Genomic DNA, 14,134 nt, shown 5'->3' with positions numbered 1-14,134 from the left:
TGATATCCCCCTCCTCCACTCCCCTGGCTAACAGCCCTAGCTACCATGTCTCCTCCCCGGGACGACCCCCCTAGGCAGCTCGCTCCTGCGGCTGTGGCGACACACTTTGCGTGTGCTCGCTGTAATAAGAAGTTCCCCTGCGGTCAGCCTGGTTCACTCTGCCTGCTATGCCTTAACCGTGGTGCTAACTCCCAGGAGGCCCCCCCTCCAAGCTCAGATGTAGCCTCTCCCGACTGGGCTAGGTCCCTGTCACAGGCGATCGTTGACCTCTCTAAGCTGTCTCAGGTCATGATTCATGCCATTGAGTGGTTGCCCTCCCAGGCGCCCCCAGCTGCGGGACCATCCAGGATATCTCCGGACTCCCCTTCCAGAGGACGGTCTCATAAGAGATCTAGACTCTCTGTCTCACGGTCACCCTCTCGGTGTTCCTCAGACCCTTCTCCTGTCAAATCCACTGCAGGCGGTTCCGCTTCCCAGCGACCCCTCACCGCCACCTCGGGGGACCCCTCTGACTCTGCCTCAGAGTCTGACAGGGAGGATCAGCTGGCCTCTGCTGTGCAAGCCTTGGTCCGTGCAGAGTCCCCTTCTACATCTAAGAGTGAAGTCTCCTTCAGTCGCCATAAACGGCAGCCCTTGTTTCTTCCCAGTCACACGGATTTTGAAGATCTTCTCGCCAAGGAGTGGAAACACCCTGACCGGCGGATTCCATACTCTAAGCGTGCCGAGGCTTTGTTTCCCTTCTCCCCTGACTTGGTCTCTGCATGGACGGTGCCCCCATCGGTGGACCCTCCTGTTTCACGACTTGCCAAGTCTACTATTCTGGCAGATAGTGCTTCACTCACTGACCCAGTGGACAAGAAATTTTTTTCCAAATCTGTCTTTATTGCAGCTGGTTCGGCCTTGCGACCTATTTTTACAGCATCTTGGGTCAGCAAAGCTTGTTCCTCTTAGGCCAGGCAGTTAGTCCATGACCTCACCCTGGACTCTCCACGTGGGGACCTCCTGTCTCTGGCCACGCAGATTCTGCAGGCGTCCAAATACTTGTGCGACGCTTCTTAGGAAGCCTCTCGTTTGTCTGCTCGGGCCCTGGCGCACTCTGTAGCCATCCATGCTCTGTCTGGCTAAAATCCTGGTCAGCTGACGCCGCCTCCAAGAAAGCGTTGACTTCTCTTCCCTTTGCAGGAAGCAGACTTTTTGGGGAGCGCCTGGATAAGTTAATCTCGGACGCTACTGCAGGGAAGAGCTCCTTGCTCCCTCAAAACCGGTCCCGACGCTCGCAGCCTACCAGGCGATCTAGCCGACTCCGCTCCCGGCACGTCGGCACCCTGCTAAGGATACGCCTCCAGCTCCCTCTTCTAGGAAGTCCTCCTTCAAACCCTGCCCTTCCTGGCAGCCCCGCACTTGCCCTTCCAAGGGTTCTGCCCCCAAGTCTTCTTCCTGAGGGTCCTTCCCCACTCAGGTCTCTTCCTCAGGTGGGGGGTCTTCTGCACTCCTTCAAGGAGGTTTGGATCGCCCATGTGTCCGATGTGTGGGTCGGGAGATGGTATCTTCAGGATACAAGATCGAGTTTGTGTCCATCCCACCTCCTCTTTTCTTCCTATCAAATCTCCCACGCTCTTCGGAACGGCTTTCCGAGCTTTTTCGGGCAGTTCAGACTCTCCTTGCTCAAGGAGTTGTGGTTCCAGTCCTCCCCTCCGAGCGCTTCCAGGGATTCCATTCCAATCTGTTCACTGTCCCCAAAAAAGGATGGTTCCGTCCGTCCTACCCTGGATTTGAAGCGGCTTAACAAGTTTGTTCGCCTGCGGCGTTTCCGCATGGGATCCTTACGGTTAGTGGTCGCATCTCGGGAGCTGGGCCTCGTTCTGTGGAGTTCTCGGCATGCTTTTCAACACAGACTGCCCGTGTTCTCCTCCCCCCCCCCCGACTAGGTTGCCTCCCTGCGGTCGCTCTGCTTTGCGCCGGCTCTTCTTGTTCGATTTGCCTTTGCATGCGAGTCCTGGGCAAGATGGTCTCTTCTTTTGAGGCGATCCCTTTCACTCGGTTTCACTCACGCCCTCTGCAGGGAGCGATTCTGTCTCAGTGGGAAAGTTCCTCTCTGTCTCTCCACAAGAAGATCCTCCTCCCCCCTGCCATTTGCAGGAAGCTTCTTTGTTGGTTGACCTCCCCGGTGGTCCTTCTCGGCGGTGGTCCTTCTCCTGGTGTGAACAGAATAATTTTCACCCTATGGTGTGTTCCACGCCCAGGATTCTTTCCTTTTTGCAATTCGGTCTGGATAAGGGCCTCAGTCATTCCACCTTGCGTTCTCAAGTTTCTGCCCTGTCTGTTCTTTTTCAGTGGGCTCTTGTTTTTCGCCCTCAGGTGAAGACTTTTTCCTTCAGGGGGTGGCCCATTTGGCCCCTCCCTTCCGACAGCCTGTGGAGCCCTGGGACCTTAATTTGGTCCTCGAGGTTCTGCAAGGTCCTCCCTTTGAGCCTTTACAGGAGTTGTCTCTTCTCTTTTCTTGGAAGGTCGCCTTCTTGGTAGCGATTACGTCCATCCGTAGGGTGTCTGACCTGGCGGCATTCTCCTGTCGCTCCCCTTACCTGGTCCTTTACAAGGACAAGGTTGTGCTTCGCCCTATTCCTTCCTTCCTGCCGAAGATCGTGTCTGCATTTCACATTAATGAGGATATAATTCTCCCCTCTTTTTGTCCTGCCCCCTCCCATCCTAGGGAACGGTCCCTGCATTGTTTGGACCTTGTCCGGGCCATAAGGATCTACTTATCCGTCACTGATTCCTTCCGCCGCTCGGATTCCCTGTTTGTGGTCCCATCAGGTCCGCGCAAGGGGCTGGCTGCCTCCAACTACGGCGTTGGATCAGGGCAGCCATCACAGAGGCCTACCACGTTCGTGGCAGGGCTCCGCCTTTTCGGGTCACCGCTCATTCTACTTGGGTGGTGGGGGCTTCTTGGGCAGTTCGCCATCAGGCCTCAGTGTCCCAGGTCTGCAAAGCCGCCACCTGGTCTTCAGTTCACACTTTTTCAAAGTTTTATCAGGTCCATATCCTGGCTTCCTCTGAACCCAGTCTGGGCCGCAAGGTTCTGCAGGCCGCCGTGCGTTAGGCAGGCCGCTAAGGGATTGTCATCTTCTTTCCCTACCCTCTGGGACTGCTTTTGTTTGTCCCACTGGTGCTGTGTCCTCCAATGACAGGCACAAGAAAAGAGGATTTTTGTACTCACCGTAAAATCCCTTTCTTGTGGCTTCATTGGGGGACACAGCTCCCACCCTGTTTTTTTGAGGTGGTTGCTCCCAGGGCTTGTTCTGTTCTTGGGTTTTTGTTCCCGGGACCAGCCTGGTTTTTTGCTTGTTGTTTTCCTTACCGTGTACTACTGCTTGTGACTAAACTGAGTTAGCCTGGTGTCTGTAGGAGGGGTATAGCCTGCCAGGCGGAGTCACCACTTCTTCTGTCTAGTGTCGCCTCCTAGTGGCAGTAGCCTATACCACTGGTGCTGTGTCCCCCAATGAAGCCACAAGAGAGGGATTTTACGGTGAGTACAAAAATCCTCTTTTTAAATTGTGAATTTGCCTCTGTGGTATGTAGTTAAAGAGGTGCTCCAGACAATTTAAAAAAAATTCAAATCAACTTGTTTTAGAAAAATGTAAATGACTTCTATTTAAAAATCTCAGTGGTATATTCTTTTTTTTTTTTTTTTATATTTAATGTTTGTTTTTGCGTGTGGGGGGAAACCGGAGTACCCGGAGGAAACCCAATATTCTTTCCAGTCTGACAGTGTTCTCTGCTGCCTCCTCTGTCTATCTTGGGAACTGTCCAGGAAAGGTTTTCTATGGAGACTTGCCTCTGCTCGGACAGTTCCTGACATGGACAGAGGTGGCAGCAGAGAGCACGGTGTCAGACTAGAAAGAATATATCACTTCATGCAGGACATACAGCAGCTGATAAGTACTGGAAGGCTTGAGAATTTTAAATATAAGTAGTTTACAAATCTGTGTATCTTTCTGACACCAGTTGATTTAAAATCTGTTTTGCTCCCCTTTAATAGGAGGTAACATAGTGATATTGTCTTCTGAATACACATCTTGCTATGCTATGCAGCAGGTCCACTACGCATGTAGAGAGTAGTGTAGATGGTGCAGACAGAATAATGGCCACAAAACACAAAATCCCCTTACCATTTTAGTTTTTTTTGACACTCTCCTCCTAAAATTACTTTTTGGATGAAGAAGCGACACAAGACAGACCAGCAGGAAGCCCCAAGTGTGACCATTTCTTCAGCATCAGAATGTAAATGGAAGGAGCCTGTGGTTAAATTAATTCGCTTAGAGACTCCACTTGATCACCAAGGAAAAAAGCAATCCAGTGAATTAAGTAAGCAGTACTCCGATCAGGTATGACTTTCTAAACTAGATTAATATTTTTTTTTATTGCTGCTAGTAATGCTCTAGTTAGAGTTGTAGATCATTCATAGGTTGGATTCAATATAAAAAAAAAAAAAAAAAAAAAAAAAAAAGTTGTGCAGATAGGTTACTTTCATAGGTTACTTTCTCTTCATCATTTTTTGAGTTGTGTTTTTGCCTGTTGTTGCTCTATGGCATGAGTCTCCAAACTTCGGCCCTCCAGCTGTTGCAAAACTACATTTCCCATCATGCCTGGACAGCCAAATCTAAAGCTTTAGCTGTCCATGCATGATGGGAGTTGTGGTTTCGCAACAGCTTGAGGGCCTCAGTTTTGGAGACCCATGCACTATGGTATGTGGTAAAAGGGGTGCTCCAGCGTGCAAAATTTTTTTTCAAATCAACTAGTATAAGAAAGTTATAAAGATTTGTAAATGACTTCTATTTAAAGATCTCAAGCCTTCCAGTACTTATCAGTTGCTGTATGTGGCATATTCCTTGAAGTCTGACACATTGCTCTCTGCTGCCTCCTCTGTCCGTGTCAGTAACTGTCCAGAATAGCAGAGGTTTTCTTTACGGATTTGCTGCTGTGCTGGACAGTTCCTGTCACCGATAGAGGTGGCAGGATAGAGCACTGTATCAGACTGGAAAAATACACCACTTCCTACAGGGCATACAGCAGTTTATAAGTACTGGAAGGCTTCCGTTTTTTAACACAAACCTTTCTGACACCAGTTGATTTAAAAACTATATTTTTCCCCCCAGAAAAACCCTTTATTAGGAGGTAACTTAGTAATAACATAGTGATATTGCTTTCTGATTACACACCTTGCTATGCTATGCAGCAGGTCCACTACAGATGTAGAGAGTAGTGTAGACCAGTGCTTCTCAATTCCAGTCCTCAGGCCTCACCAACAGGTCATGTATTGAGGATTTCCTTAGTATTTCACAGGCGCTATAATTATACTCAGTGCCTTAGGTGTTATCACAATTGTTCTTTGTATGGGATATCCTCAATGCATGACCTGTTGGTGAGGCCTGAGGACTGGAATTGAGAAGCACTGGTGTAGATAATGAAGACCGAATAATGGCCACAAAACACAGTCTCCCCTTACCATGTTTGGTTTTTGTGACACTCTCCTAAAATTATTTTTTGGATGAAGAAGCGACACAAGACAGACCAGCAGAAAGACCCAAGTGTGACCATTTCTTCCACATCTGAATGTAAATGGAAGGAGCCTGTGGTTAAATTAATTTGCTTAGAGACTCCACTTAATCACCAAGGAAAAAAGCAATCCAGTGAATTAAGTAAGCAGTACTCCGATCAGGTATGACTAATACCAATTATTGCTGCCAGTTGTGCTCCAGGTTTTGAGTTACAATTCTTGTTAGGGGCAAAGTAAAGGATGTTATTCAGGGTGGGGTGGATGCATCACCAAGTATACCAGAAGAATAATAAATTTGCTAAATTAACGTGTTTATAAAAATATATAAAGCATGCCTGTCATTATTAAAAAAAAAAAAATTTTTGACATGTCCAGAGTTGTGATCGGTCTGGGTTCAGGATCACCTTTCAGGAGAACAAGTTGGGAGAAGTCTGTATGCAGAGAGTTCTCTCTTCCCACTCTGTGTCCGTTCTGGATGGTCCCATACATTATCGAGCCAACTAGGTCACATAACACAAAGTCTGCTTGTTTATCGGATTGATCTATGTCTGAACACGAAGACTCTAGATACAAAAAAAGGAAACTCAAATTTGCTGTAAACTATTATAATATGTAGTAGTAAAATATAAATAACTGTATAATTTTTAAAATGTAATCCTACAGATCTGCAAAAAAAAAAGTCCCTCAAAATATAAATGACCATTTCCTGTCATACGTAGGTGTCTTCACCCAGTAACAGCGAGGCTCATGAGGAAATGGCTCTGTCTTCTTTTGCACAAAAAGAATTTCTCAGTCCAAACACAGATTTTGCAAGGAAGCCTGATCAGCAGAAATGTGGCCCAGAGACTCTTGGTCTGAAGTATCCTGTAATTCAATGTACTCGCTTGAATATAAAAGCCGATCACCAAATAGTAAGGCAGGCCAGAATTGAAGGCGACAGCACACATCACCACGACCACGTACAGCCTCCTGATAGCGCTCCCTTAAATGTGCAACCTGAGTATTGGGAAGAACAGGAAGATGAGGAGGAGGACTCTGACGAATTTGATAAGCAGGTACAGCCTCTTGATTAGTTCTGTGCCAATAATATTACTCTTCAAATTAGCATGCATATACCATTTATTGTACAGTGTTACCCCACCAATGCATGACAGAAATAATATGACGTATTTTAGACACATTTTCCTTTCTCATACTTTAACCCTTTGAGGACTAGGCCCAAAATGACCCAGTGGACCTCGCAAATTTTGATCTTAGTGTTTTTGTTTTTCCCTCCTCCCCTTCTAAGAGCTCCAGCACTTTCAGTTTTCTATCTACAAGGCCATGTACAGGAGTAGTTGTACTTTGTAATGGCGTCTTTCATTTTACCATAACATGTATGATGGAATTCCAATTATATTATTATTATGAAGATATAAATAGGTGAAATCATAAAAAAGAATGCAATATGGTAACGTTTGGTCGGTTCCTGTGTCTACGTAATGCACTATATGGTAAAAGCGACATGATACAATTACTCTATAGGTCAGTCCGAACACAACTATATGCAGGTTACACAGATTCTCTAATGTTATATATATTTTTTTTTAATGTAATCCTTTTTTTTTTGGCAATTCGTTAATAATAAAATGGGCCTATTGTGACGCTTATAACAGTTTTATTTTTTCACCTACGGGGCTGTATGGGGTGTCATTTTTTTCCGCTATGATCTCTAGTTTTTATCAATACCATATTGGTGAAGATTGGACGTTTTGATCACTTTTTATTAATTTTTGTTTTACATATAATGTAAAACATGTAAATATAACATTAAATCGGTAATCCGCACACTTTTTTTTCCCTCTTTTCATGTACGCCGTTCACCATGACGCTTGTTATATTTTAATAGATCAGACAATTACGCACGCTACGGTATATTATATGTTTATTTATTTTTATATGTTTTATTTATATAATGGGAAAGGGGGGTGATTTAAACTTTTATTGGGGGAGGGGTTTTGGGGCAGTGAGTTGGGGATTTTTACATACACTAGTATGATTTCTACAGTGATGATTGCTATGCCATAGGCATAGCATTGATCAGTGTTATCGGCGATCTGCTCATTGAGCCTGTCTGTGCAGGCTCAGTGAAGCAGATTGCCGATCGGACCGCACAGAGGCAGGCGAGAGACCTCCGGCGGTCTGTTTCAATGATCGGGACCCCCGCAGTCACACTGCGGGGGTCCCGATCGGTAAGTGACAGGGGACTCCCCCTGTCACTTACACTTAAACGCCGCGGCCGCGCCACGATTGCGGCGTTTAAGGAGTTAATGACACACGGCAGCGCGATCGCTGCAGCGTGTCATGAACGGCGAGGTCCCGGCTGCTGATTGCAGCCGGCCCCCACCTGCTATGAATCGCACTCCGCTCTGGAGCGCGCTTCATACCGGGAGAAACACCCAGGACGTACAGTTACGTCCAGGGTAGTCTGGTGACAGACTACCATGACGTAACTGTACGTCCTGGGTCGTCTAGGGGTTAAGCACACTGTTGCATTTTGCATAAATAGATATTGAAGCAGAACAACTAAATAAAGATAGAAATAGAAAGAGAGTTGTTAACTAAATCTGGAAAAAAACATGGAACTCCATAACCATATATTGTCTTTTTATGATCTTGAAAAGGTCTCTGCGTATGAGCGTGAAAGGCTGAAGAATATAAAAGCGAACGAACAATTTCTAAAGTCCTTGAAATTGCTTGAGGTAATTTGTGTTTTCTTTAACATGTACATATAGATATATATCGATCGCTGCATTGTGATAAAACTAGATATTGGAATGATGAGGGCTCCTTAATTTTCTAACATCCATTGGGAATAGATGATATGAACTAGGATTAAGGAAACAACATATCTCCTGTAAAGGCCCTGTTACACTGTGCGATTATCTGCCGAATCAGGCTGAATCACACAGATATAGCTAGCTCAGTTTAATAAAGACAACGATCAGCCAAGGTACCCATCCAAAAGAGAAGCCAGTATGTATGGGCTGCACCTCAAAAATGATTTGTAAAAAATTAAAATAGAAAAGAGAAAATTCATACATTGGTCCCAATAAGACACATGGTAAACCTGTTTACCTTTAAATATCAAGTGCAGCAAATAGCAATATGCATAAGAAATGAATAAATAATGCAATACCAAACTAGTAAGACACATCAGTTTAAAAAAAAGTGCAAAAACAACAAAGCTGTATGTAAACAGTAACCTGATCCATGAACGTGCCAGTGCAAAAAAGGAAGGTAAGTATCCATACAATGAATGGAGAGAACAAAATTCTAAGAAATACTGCTCTAGAGGATGAAAAGTCCCCCCACGCATTCCGTCATAGACTTCTTCGGGGGTCGATTGGTCGAGGAGCAAGCAGTCGTTTGCACATCTGTTCATTATTGCCACGTTTAAAAATCATTGGCCCCCGGCCGCACGTTGCTCTGTGTAATAAGTGATGCACTGATGAAAGGAGTATTGATATATAGAAAATAATAAAGATTATGCTTACCTCTCCACAATCTACAAATAATGGTTGAATTAACCTTGAAGGTGTTGTTACAAATGCAAATGGTTTGAAACTTGGTATTGACATGTTAGAAGTTAATTCTATTAAAGATCTTAGGACCCCGATTTAAAAGGGCCACATTTCTTTGGATCATATTGGTGGTATATGGGGAGGGCTGCAGATGTGTCATATATTGTCTTGCTCTGTGTTCAGCTCAGGTGAGATAATTATCAGGCATTCTTCTAGATCCAGGACTTCTAAATCCATTTGTTCTCTGCGAGACAAGCCACCACCAGGAGTTTGTCAGTGGCTTGTTCCCCTCTCACCGTTCAGAACAAATGCACGCTCAGTCAGTGGAGTTTGCATTTTGGAATCCTAAAAGCTTGTTTAGCTAACTGCTGTCTTGTGAGCATGTTGAGCTTTAGTCAATGGAAAAACATTTTCTGAGCATATTCTGCCTAATAAATTGTTGGTTTGTGAGTTCATTATATGTTGTTCATTATATTGTTTTACAGGTTGGATCAACTCTTCGTCTGGGTCGTAAAAAGTACACTCCAAGGTAAAGTTAGCATGCCAGTATGTTGGGCTGTGGGAACTGTACACAGGGGAAATAGTTCTAGGGGAACCTATACCTAAGCAAAGTCATTGTATGGGGGATATCAGCTAGAGATTTTCCCATCTCAACAGATAGATCTATTAAATGCTCTTTATAAGGAGATACAAATGATGCTATTGCTATTCAGAAACTGGTATTATATAGTGATTAGGGTGTGTGAAGATCTGAGGTCCAATAGCAGCATTGTACTGGATGCAGAAAGTATACTAGAAATGTACTGTAGTCCGTTATCAGCACAGGTCAGTACATAGCTATCAGCATTATGGCGGAGATAGGTGTGATGAGCCAGAGCTTAGTACACAGGTATCAGCAATACAGTGGAAATAGGTGTGATGAGCCAGAGCTCAGTACACAGGTATCAGCAATACAGTGGAGACAAGTGTGATCAGCAGTCAGTCAGTGGTCAGTACACAGGTATCAGCAATACAGTGGAGACAAGTGTGATCAGCCGGAGGTCAGTGGTCAGTTCACATGTATGAGCAATATGGTGGACACAAGTGTGATCAGCCGGAGGTCAGTACAGAGATATCAATGCTGCAACCCCTTTAGGTTTGCTTCTTGACATTAGACACTCACCAGTTGAAAAGTGTTGGCATTTCAGCATTATGCCAGCATTATAAATATCTCATCAACACTGCAAAGCTCTTTTGTAGTTAGACATGAGTCAGGTGGGCAATGGGCATACGTGACTGCTTGGTCTCTGCTTTTTGGTGGAATTATGGTACGTTCCATTATAAGGCCTTGTTCACACACACTGTAAAATATTGGGGATTTGTTTCATTCTTCAATGATTTCTTTTGAAGTCTATGGAAACAACGGACATTGGTTCACACAATTTAAAAATTAAAGTTTGTGTCACTGATTTGTGTTGCGTGAACACAGTTGTTCACACATAGTACTTTTTTCACCATTCTTTATATTAAAATAAATGGTCCTGTTAGTTAAAGTGAATGTACCACCAGGCCCGGGCTGAAGCACTGTAGGCGGGCCAACCCACCCCCAGTGGGAGATAACCCCTGCCCCTCTGTGACACGGCTCCATTAGCTTTAATAGAGCCATATCATAGAGGGGCGGGGGTTTCCTCCCACTGGGGGTGGGTTGGCCCGCCTACAGTGCTTCAGCCCGGGCCTGATGGTACATTCACTTTAAAGAGGACCTGTCACCCCTGGTGCCGGGGTGACAGGCTCCCGAACCCCCGCTAGAGCCCCTCATACTTGATTGCGCCGGGTCCTGCTTCTTCGGCCTGTCCCGGGACGGAGATATCCCTGCGGGAAGCCCGGCGCTCGCGCCACTGAGATCAATCCAACGCTCATAGAGAATGAATGGAGCGTCGAACTCACCATTCATTCTCTATGAGCGTCGGACCCATCTTAGCGGCGCGTGCGCCAGGATTCCCGCAGGGATATCTCCGTCCTGGGACCGGCCGAGGAAGAGGGACCCGGCGTGATGAAGTAAGCATGAGGGGCTCTAGCGGGGGGTCGGGAGCCTGTCACCCCGGCACCGGGGGTGACAGGTCCTCTTTAAAGATACACCCAAAAGAGCCATCTTTGACTATGAACTAGAATAATGTTCCAATAGCTGTTATTTCAATGACGGCTGTTGGAATATGCTATACCACAGCTGTTGTTTAAGGGTATGTTCACACTGAATAATACAGGCGGAATCCTGCGGTGGATCGGAGAGTGGCGAGCCGTCCTATTGACACATTGAGGCAGGCGGGATTACACAGTGTGAAGCTCCGCCGCGGAACTCCTTCTGTATTACTCAGGTTAAACATACCCTAATACTTAAAACAACGACCGTTATTTTGAGTATCAAACAACGGGCATAGAAAACCGTTGTGTGAACATAGCCTAAAATTAGACTTTTGGATTGCTGCCGGTAAATGTGATGACGAAAATGCTTGTACTTCTAATAGAACAACCGCCACTAAACTGGAAGTCCATAAGAATGTAGGTGGGCAATATCTTGAGAAGAGTTTCTTTTTTAGGCATTGTCCATTTAGATGCAAGTAACGGTATAAAGCTCTGGTTGATTGGTGGTTGTACTGTTACCAGCACTTGCAGTTTTAAATATAGACTTCATTCAGCACACTGTAATTTAGGAGACCATTCCTTTGAGAGGATTGCGGTTCCGTGCAAGTGACACACCCAATTTTAATCAAGCTGTCTCTGGTGTTGTGCCCACACACTAAGGTGAACACACACCTTTTGCTCCTATCTATCCTTTGTTGTTAAATGGAATTAGTGCACAAGGGAGCACTTACCACTTAAGGCCCTATTAGACCAAAAGATGTCTGACAGATTATCTTTACAGATTTTTTCAGCCAAAGCCAGGAATGGATTTAAAAAAAGAGGAGAAATCTCGGGCTTATCTTTAAGACCTGTTCTCTGTTTATAGTCCTTTCCTGACTTTTTAGGCTGAATAAATCTGTCAGATAATCTGTCAAACATCTATTGGTGTAATAGGGCCCTTAGTCATACACTCTGACCAAATAGTTAATTATTATTTTTTTATTTTACAAGAATAAAGCGACAACATTTTGAGATTAAGCGCCATTCCGTCAGGTTAAAGGGAACAATACCTTCAGAAAAAGTTCTACAGGTACGTAAGCAAAATGTTTTAGTAATCCTAAAGCGCAGGTAAAGAGACACTTAGGGCCCTATTACACCAACAGATTATCTGACAGATTTTTGTGAGCCAAAGCCAGGAATGGACTATAAACAGAGAACAGGTAAAAAAGGAAACTGAGATTTCTCCTCTTTTCAAATCCATTCCTGGCTTTGGCTTAAAAAAAATCTGTTAGATAATCTGTTGGTGTAATAGGGCCCTACGATGCCATAGCCAATAGCAACCATTCAATTCAAGCTCTTAGATCAGATTGGAAGCCCCCCTCCTCTATATACTTCCTTAAAGCATCCGCACTGATTGACAACCCACCCAGCGACCTAGTGGACAACCCTTACTTTAACATGGTAGTACTCCTATTACAGCCTTCCACATATCACAATAAAAAATTATGAAAAAAAGTCATACCTATCCCTAGTACCAATAAAAGTTATAGTTCATTCCACAAAGAACAATCTTTCAACCTTTTAAAGAGGTAGAAAAATAGATTCATTTTTTGAAAGTATGAAACCATAGAAAAAAACAATGAGTTTGGTATTATTGGAATATTACTTATATTTACTTTCCCCACTCCGCTGCTGCCACCATCCCCAGCACTTCCTGTGTTTGGAGTCTGCATGTGCACTTGGCCTTTCAGCCAGTCAGTGGCCACAGCAGTGAGCGGTCAGCCACTGATTTTCTGAGCAACCAATGGCACATGCCAACCCCAAATGCTGGGAGTGCTGCACATCGGACCGGAGCTTTGGGAAAGCAGCAGAGAAGTTTAATTATAGTTTTTTTTTATGTTTTGGGGAAAAAAATCTCCAGAATATACCTTTTTAATATATACATTCACATGTTACTAGAAATTAAAAAAAAAAAAGGAAAAAATATGTCCAGTTACCAAATGTCATGCAAATAACCAGTTATTTATAGCTATGTGATTGTTGGACTAACAGTTAAAAATGTGTTGCCCTACTTACATTTAGAAATCATATTTTACTTTTGTTTTATAAGGTTTTCAGATCAGTTGACTATCTGTTATATTCGGTTAGGAGAAAAAGATAAGAGGGCACTCACCGTACTAATGTGCAAGCTTTATTTCATATGGATTTAAAAATTTCGGCAGGTCCATCTGTAGCGGGCTCGGACGCCAACCACTAATTCACGCAAGCTGTCACAGCTGTTTCACATGCATGCGCGCTTCGTCAGATCTGACAAAGCGCGCATGCGCATAAAACAGCTGTGACAGCTTGTGTGAATTAGTGGTTGGTGTCCGAGCCCCCTACAGATGGACCTGCCGAAATTTTAAAATCCATATGAAATAAAGCTTGCACATTAGTATTTCTCCTTACCGAATATATCTATGAATTCTTTTTGCATTCCATGAGGAGCACCCCATACATGGCTTTTTGTTATATGCAACCTCATTCCACTATCTAACAAAAGTCCTGCCTGAAGGGTAGTGTCGGTATTGGTTTTCTCTATAAAGTTTTTGACTATCTGTTATGTTGTCTTTGTTCTATCAAGATGTTACCGGCAGACAATGTAGATCATGGTGCTTGGATATCATTCCAGGACACGTGGAAGTCTATTAGCACAAATGAGGTATGTTCAATAGGTATCCTGTACATGACTTACTTCATGTAGTAGTTTACATTTACCAAGACTGTAAATAAATTCTTTTATTGCCTTTTCTTTTATTTAGTTTCCCAAACCAACACATTGTAAATACAGTAAGATCACAAGGTAGGAGCAAGTATAATCCATGTAACCCTTAGATATATTGTACTTCTAATTCTGTCATGTCAAACTTACCTC

At 44.2% G+C, this 14,134-nt stretch overlaps 1 protein-coding gene across 3 annotated transcripts in view; it reads left to right on the top strand.

Moving 5' to 3' along the window:
* Window positions 1-14,134, top strand: part of WDR76 (WD repeat domain 76) — a 32,053-nt gene that overhangs the window by 8,279 nt on the left and 9,640 nt on the right. Inside the window, exons 3-10 of one of the 3 annotated variants that reach the window (XM_069986656.1) lie at window positions 4,221-4,385; window positions 5,555-5,719; window positions 6,277-6,612; window positions 8,221-8,298; window positions 9,606-9,649; window positions 12,232-12,310; window positions 13,844-13,921; window positions 14,022-14,062. In XM_069986656.1, coding sequence (XP_069842757.1) covers window positions 4,221-4,385; window positions 5,555-5,719; window positions 6,277-6,612; window positions 8,221-8,298; window positions 9,606-9,649; window positions 12,232-12,310; window positions 13,844-13,921; window positions 14,022-14,062 — 986 coding nt within the window. The remainder of the gene's footprint in view (window positions 1-4,220; window positions 4,386-5,554; window positions 5,720-6,276; window positions 6,613-8,220; window positions 8,299-9,605; window positions 9,650-12,231; window positions 12,311-13,843; window positions 13,922-14,021; window positions 14,063-14,134) is intronic. The other 2 variants (XM_069986665.1, XM_069986673.1) reach the window with 2 other exon arrangements.

Source organism: Dendropsophus ebraccatus, chromosome 1, assembly GCF_027789765.1.
Source record: "Dendropsophus ebraccatus isolate aDenEbr1 chromosome 1, aDenEbr1.pat, whole genome shotgun sequence".
Classification (NCBI taxonomy): domain Eukaryota; kingdom Metazoa; phylum Chordata; class Amphibia; order Anura; family Hylidae; genus Dendropsophus; species Dendropsophus ebraccatus.
The sequence above is the reverse complement of the archived record's forward strand: the minus strand, read 5'-3'. Positions and strand labels throughout refer to the sequence as shown.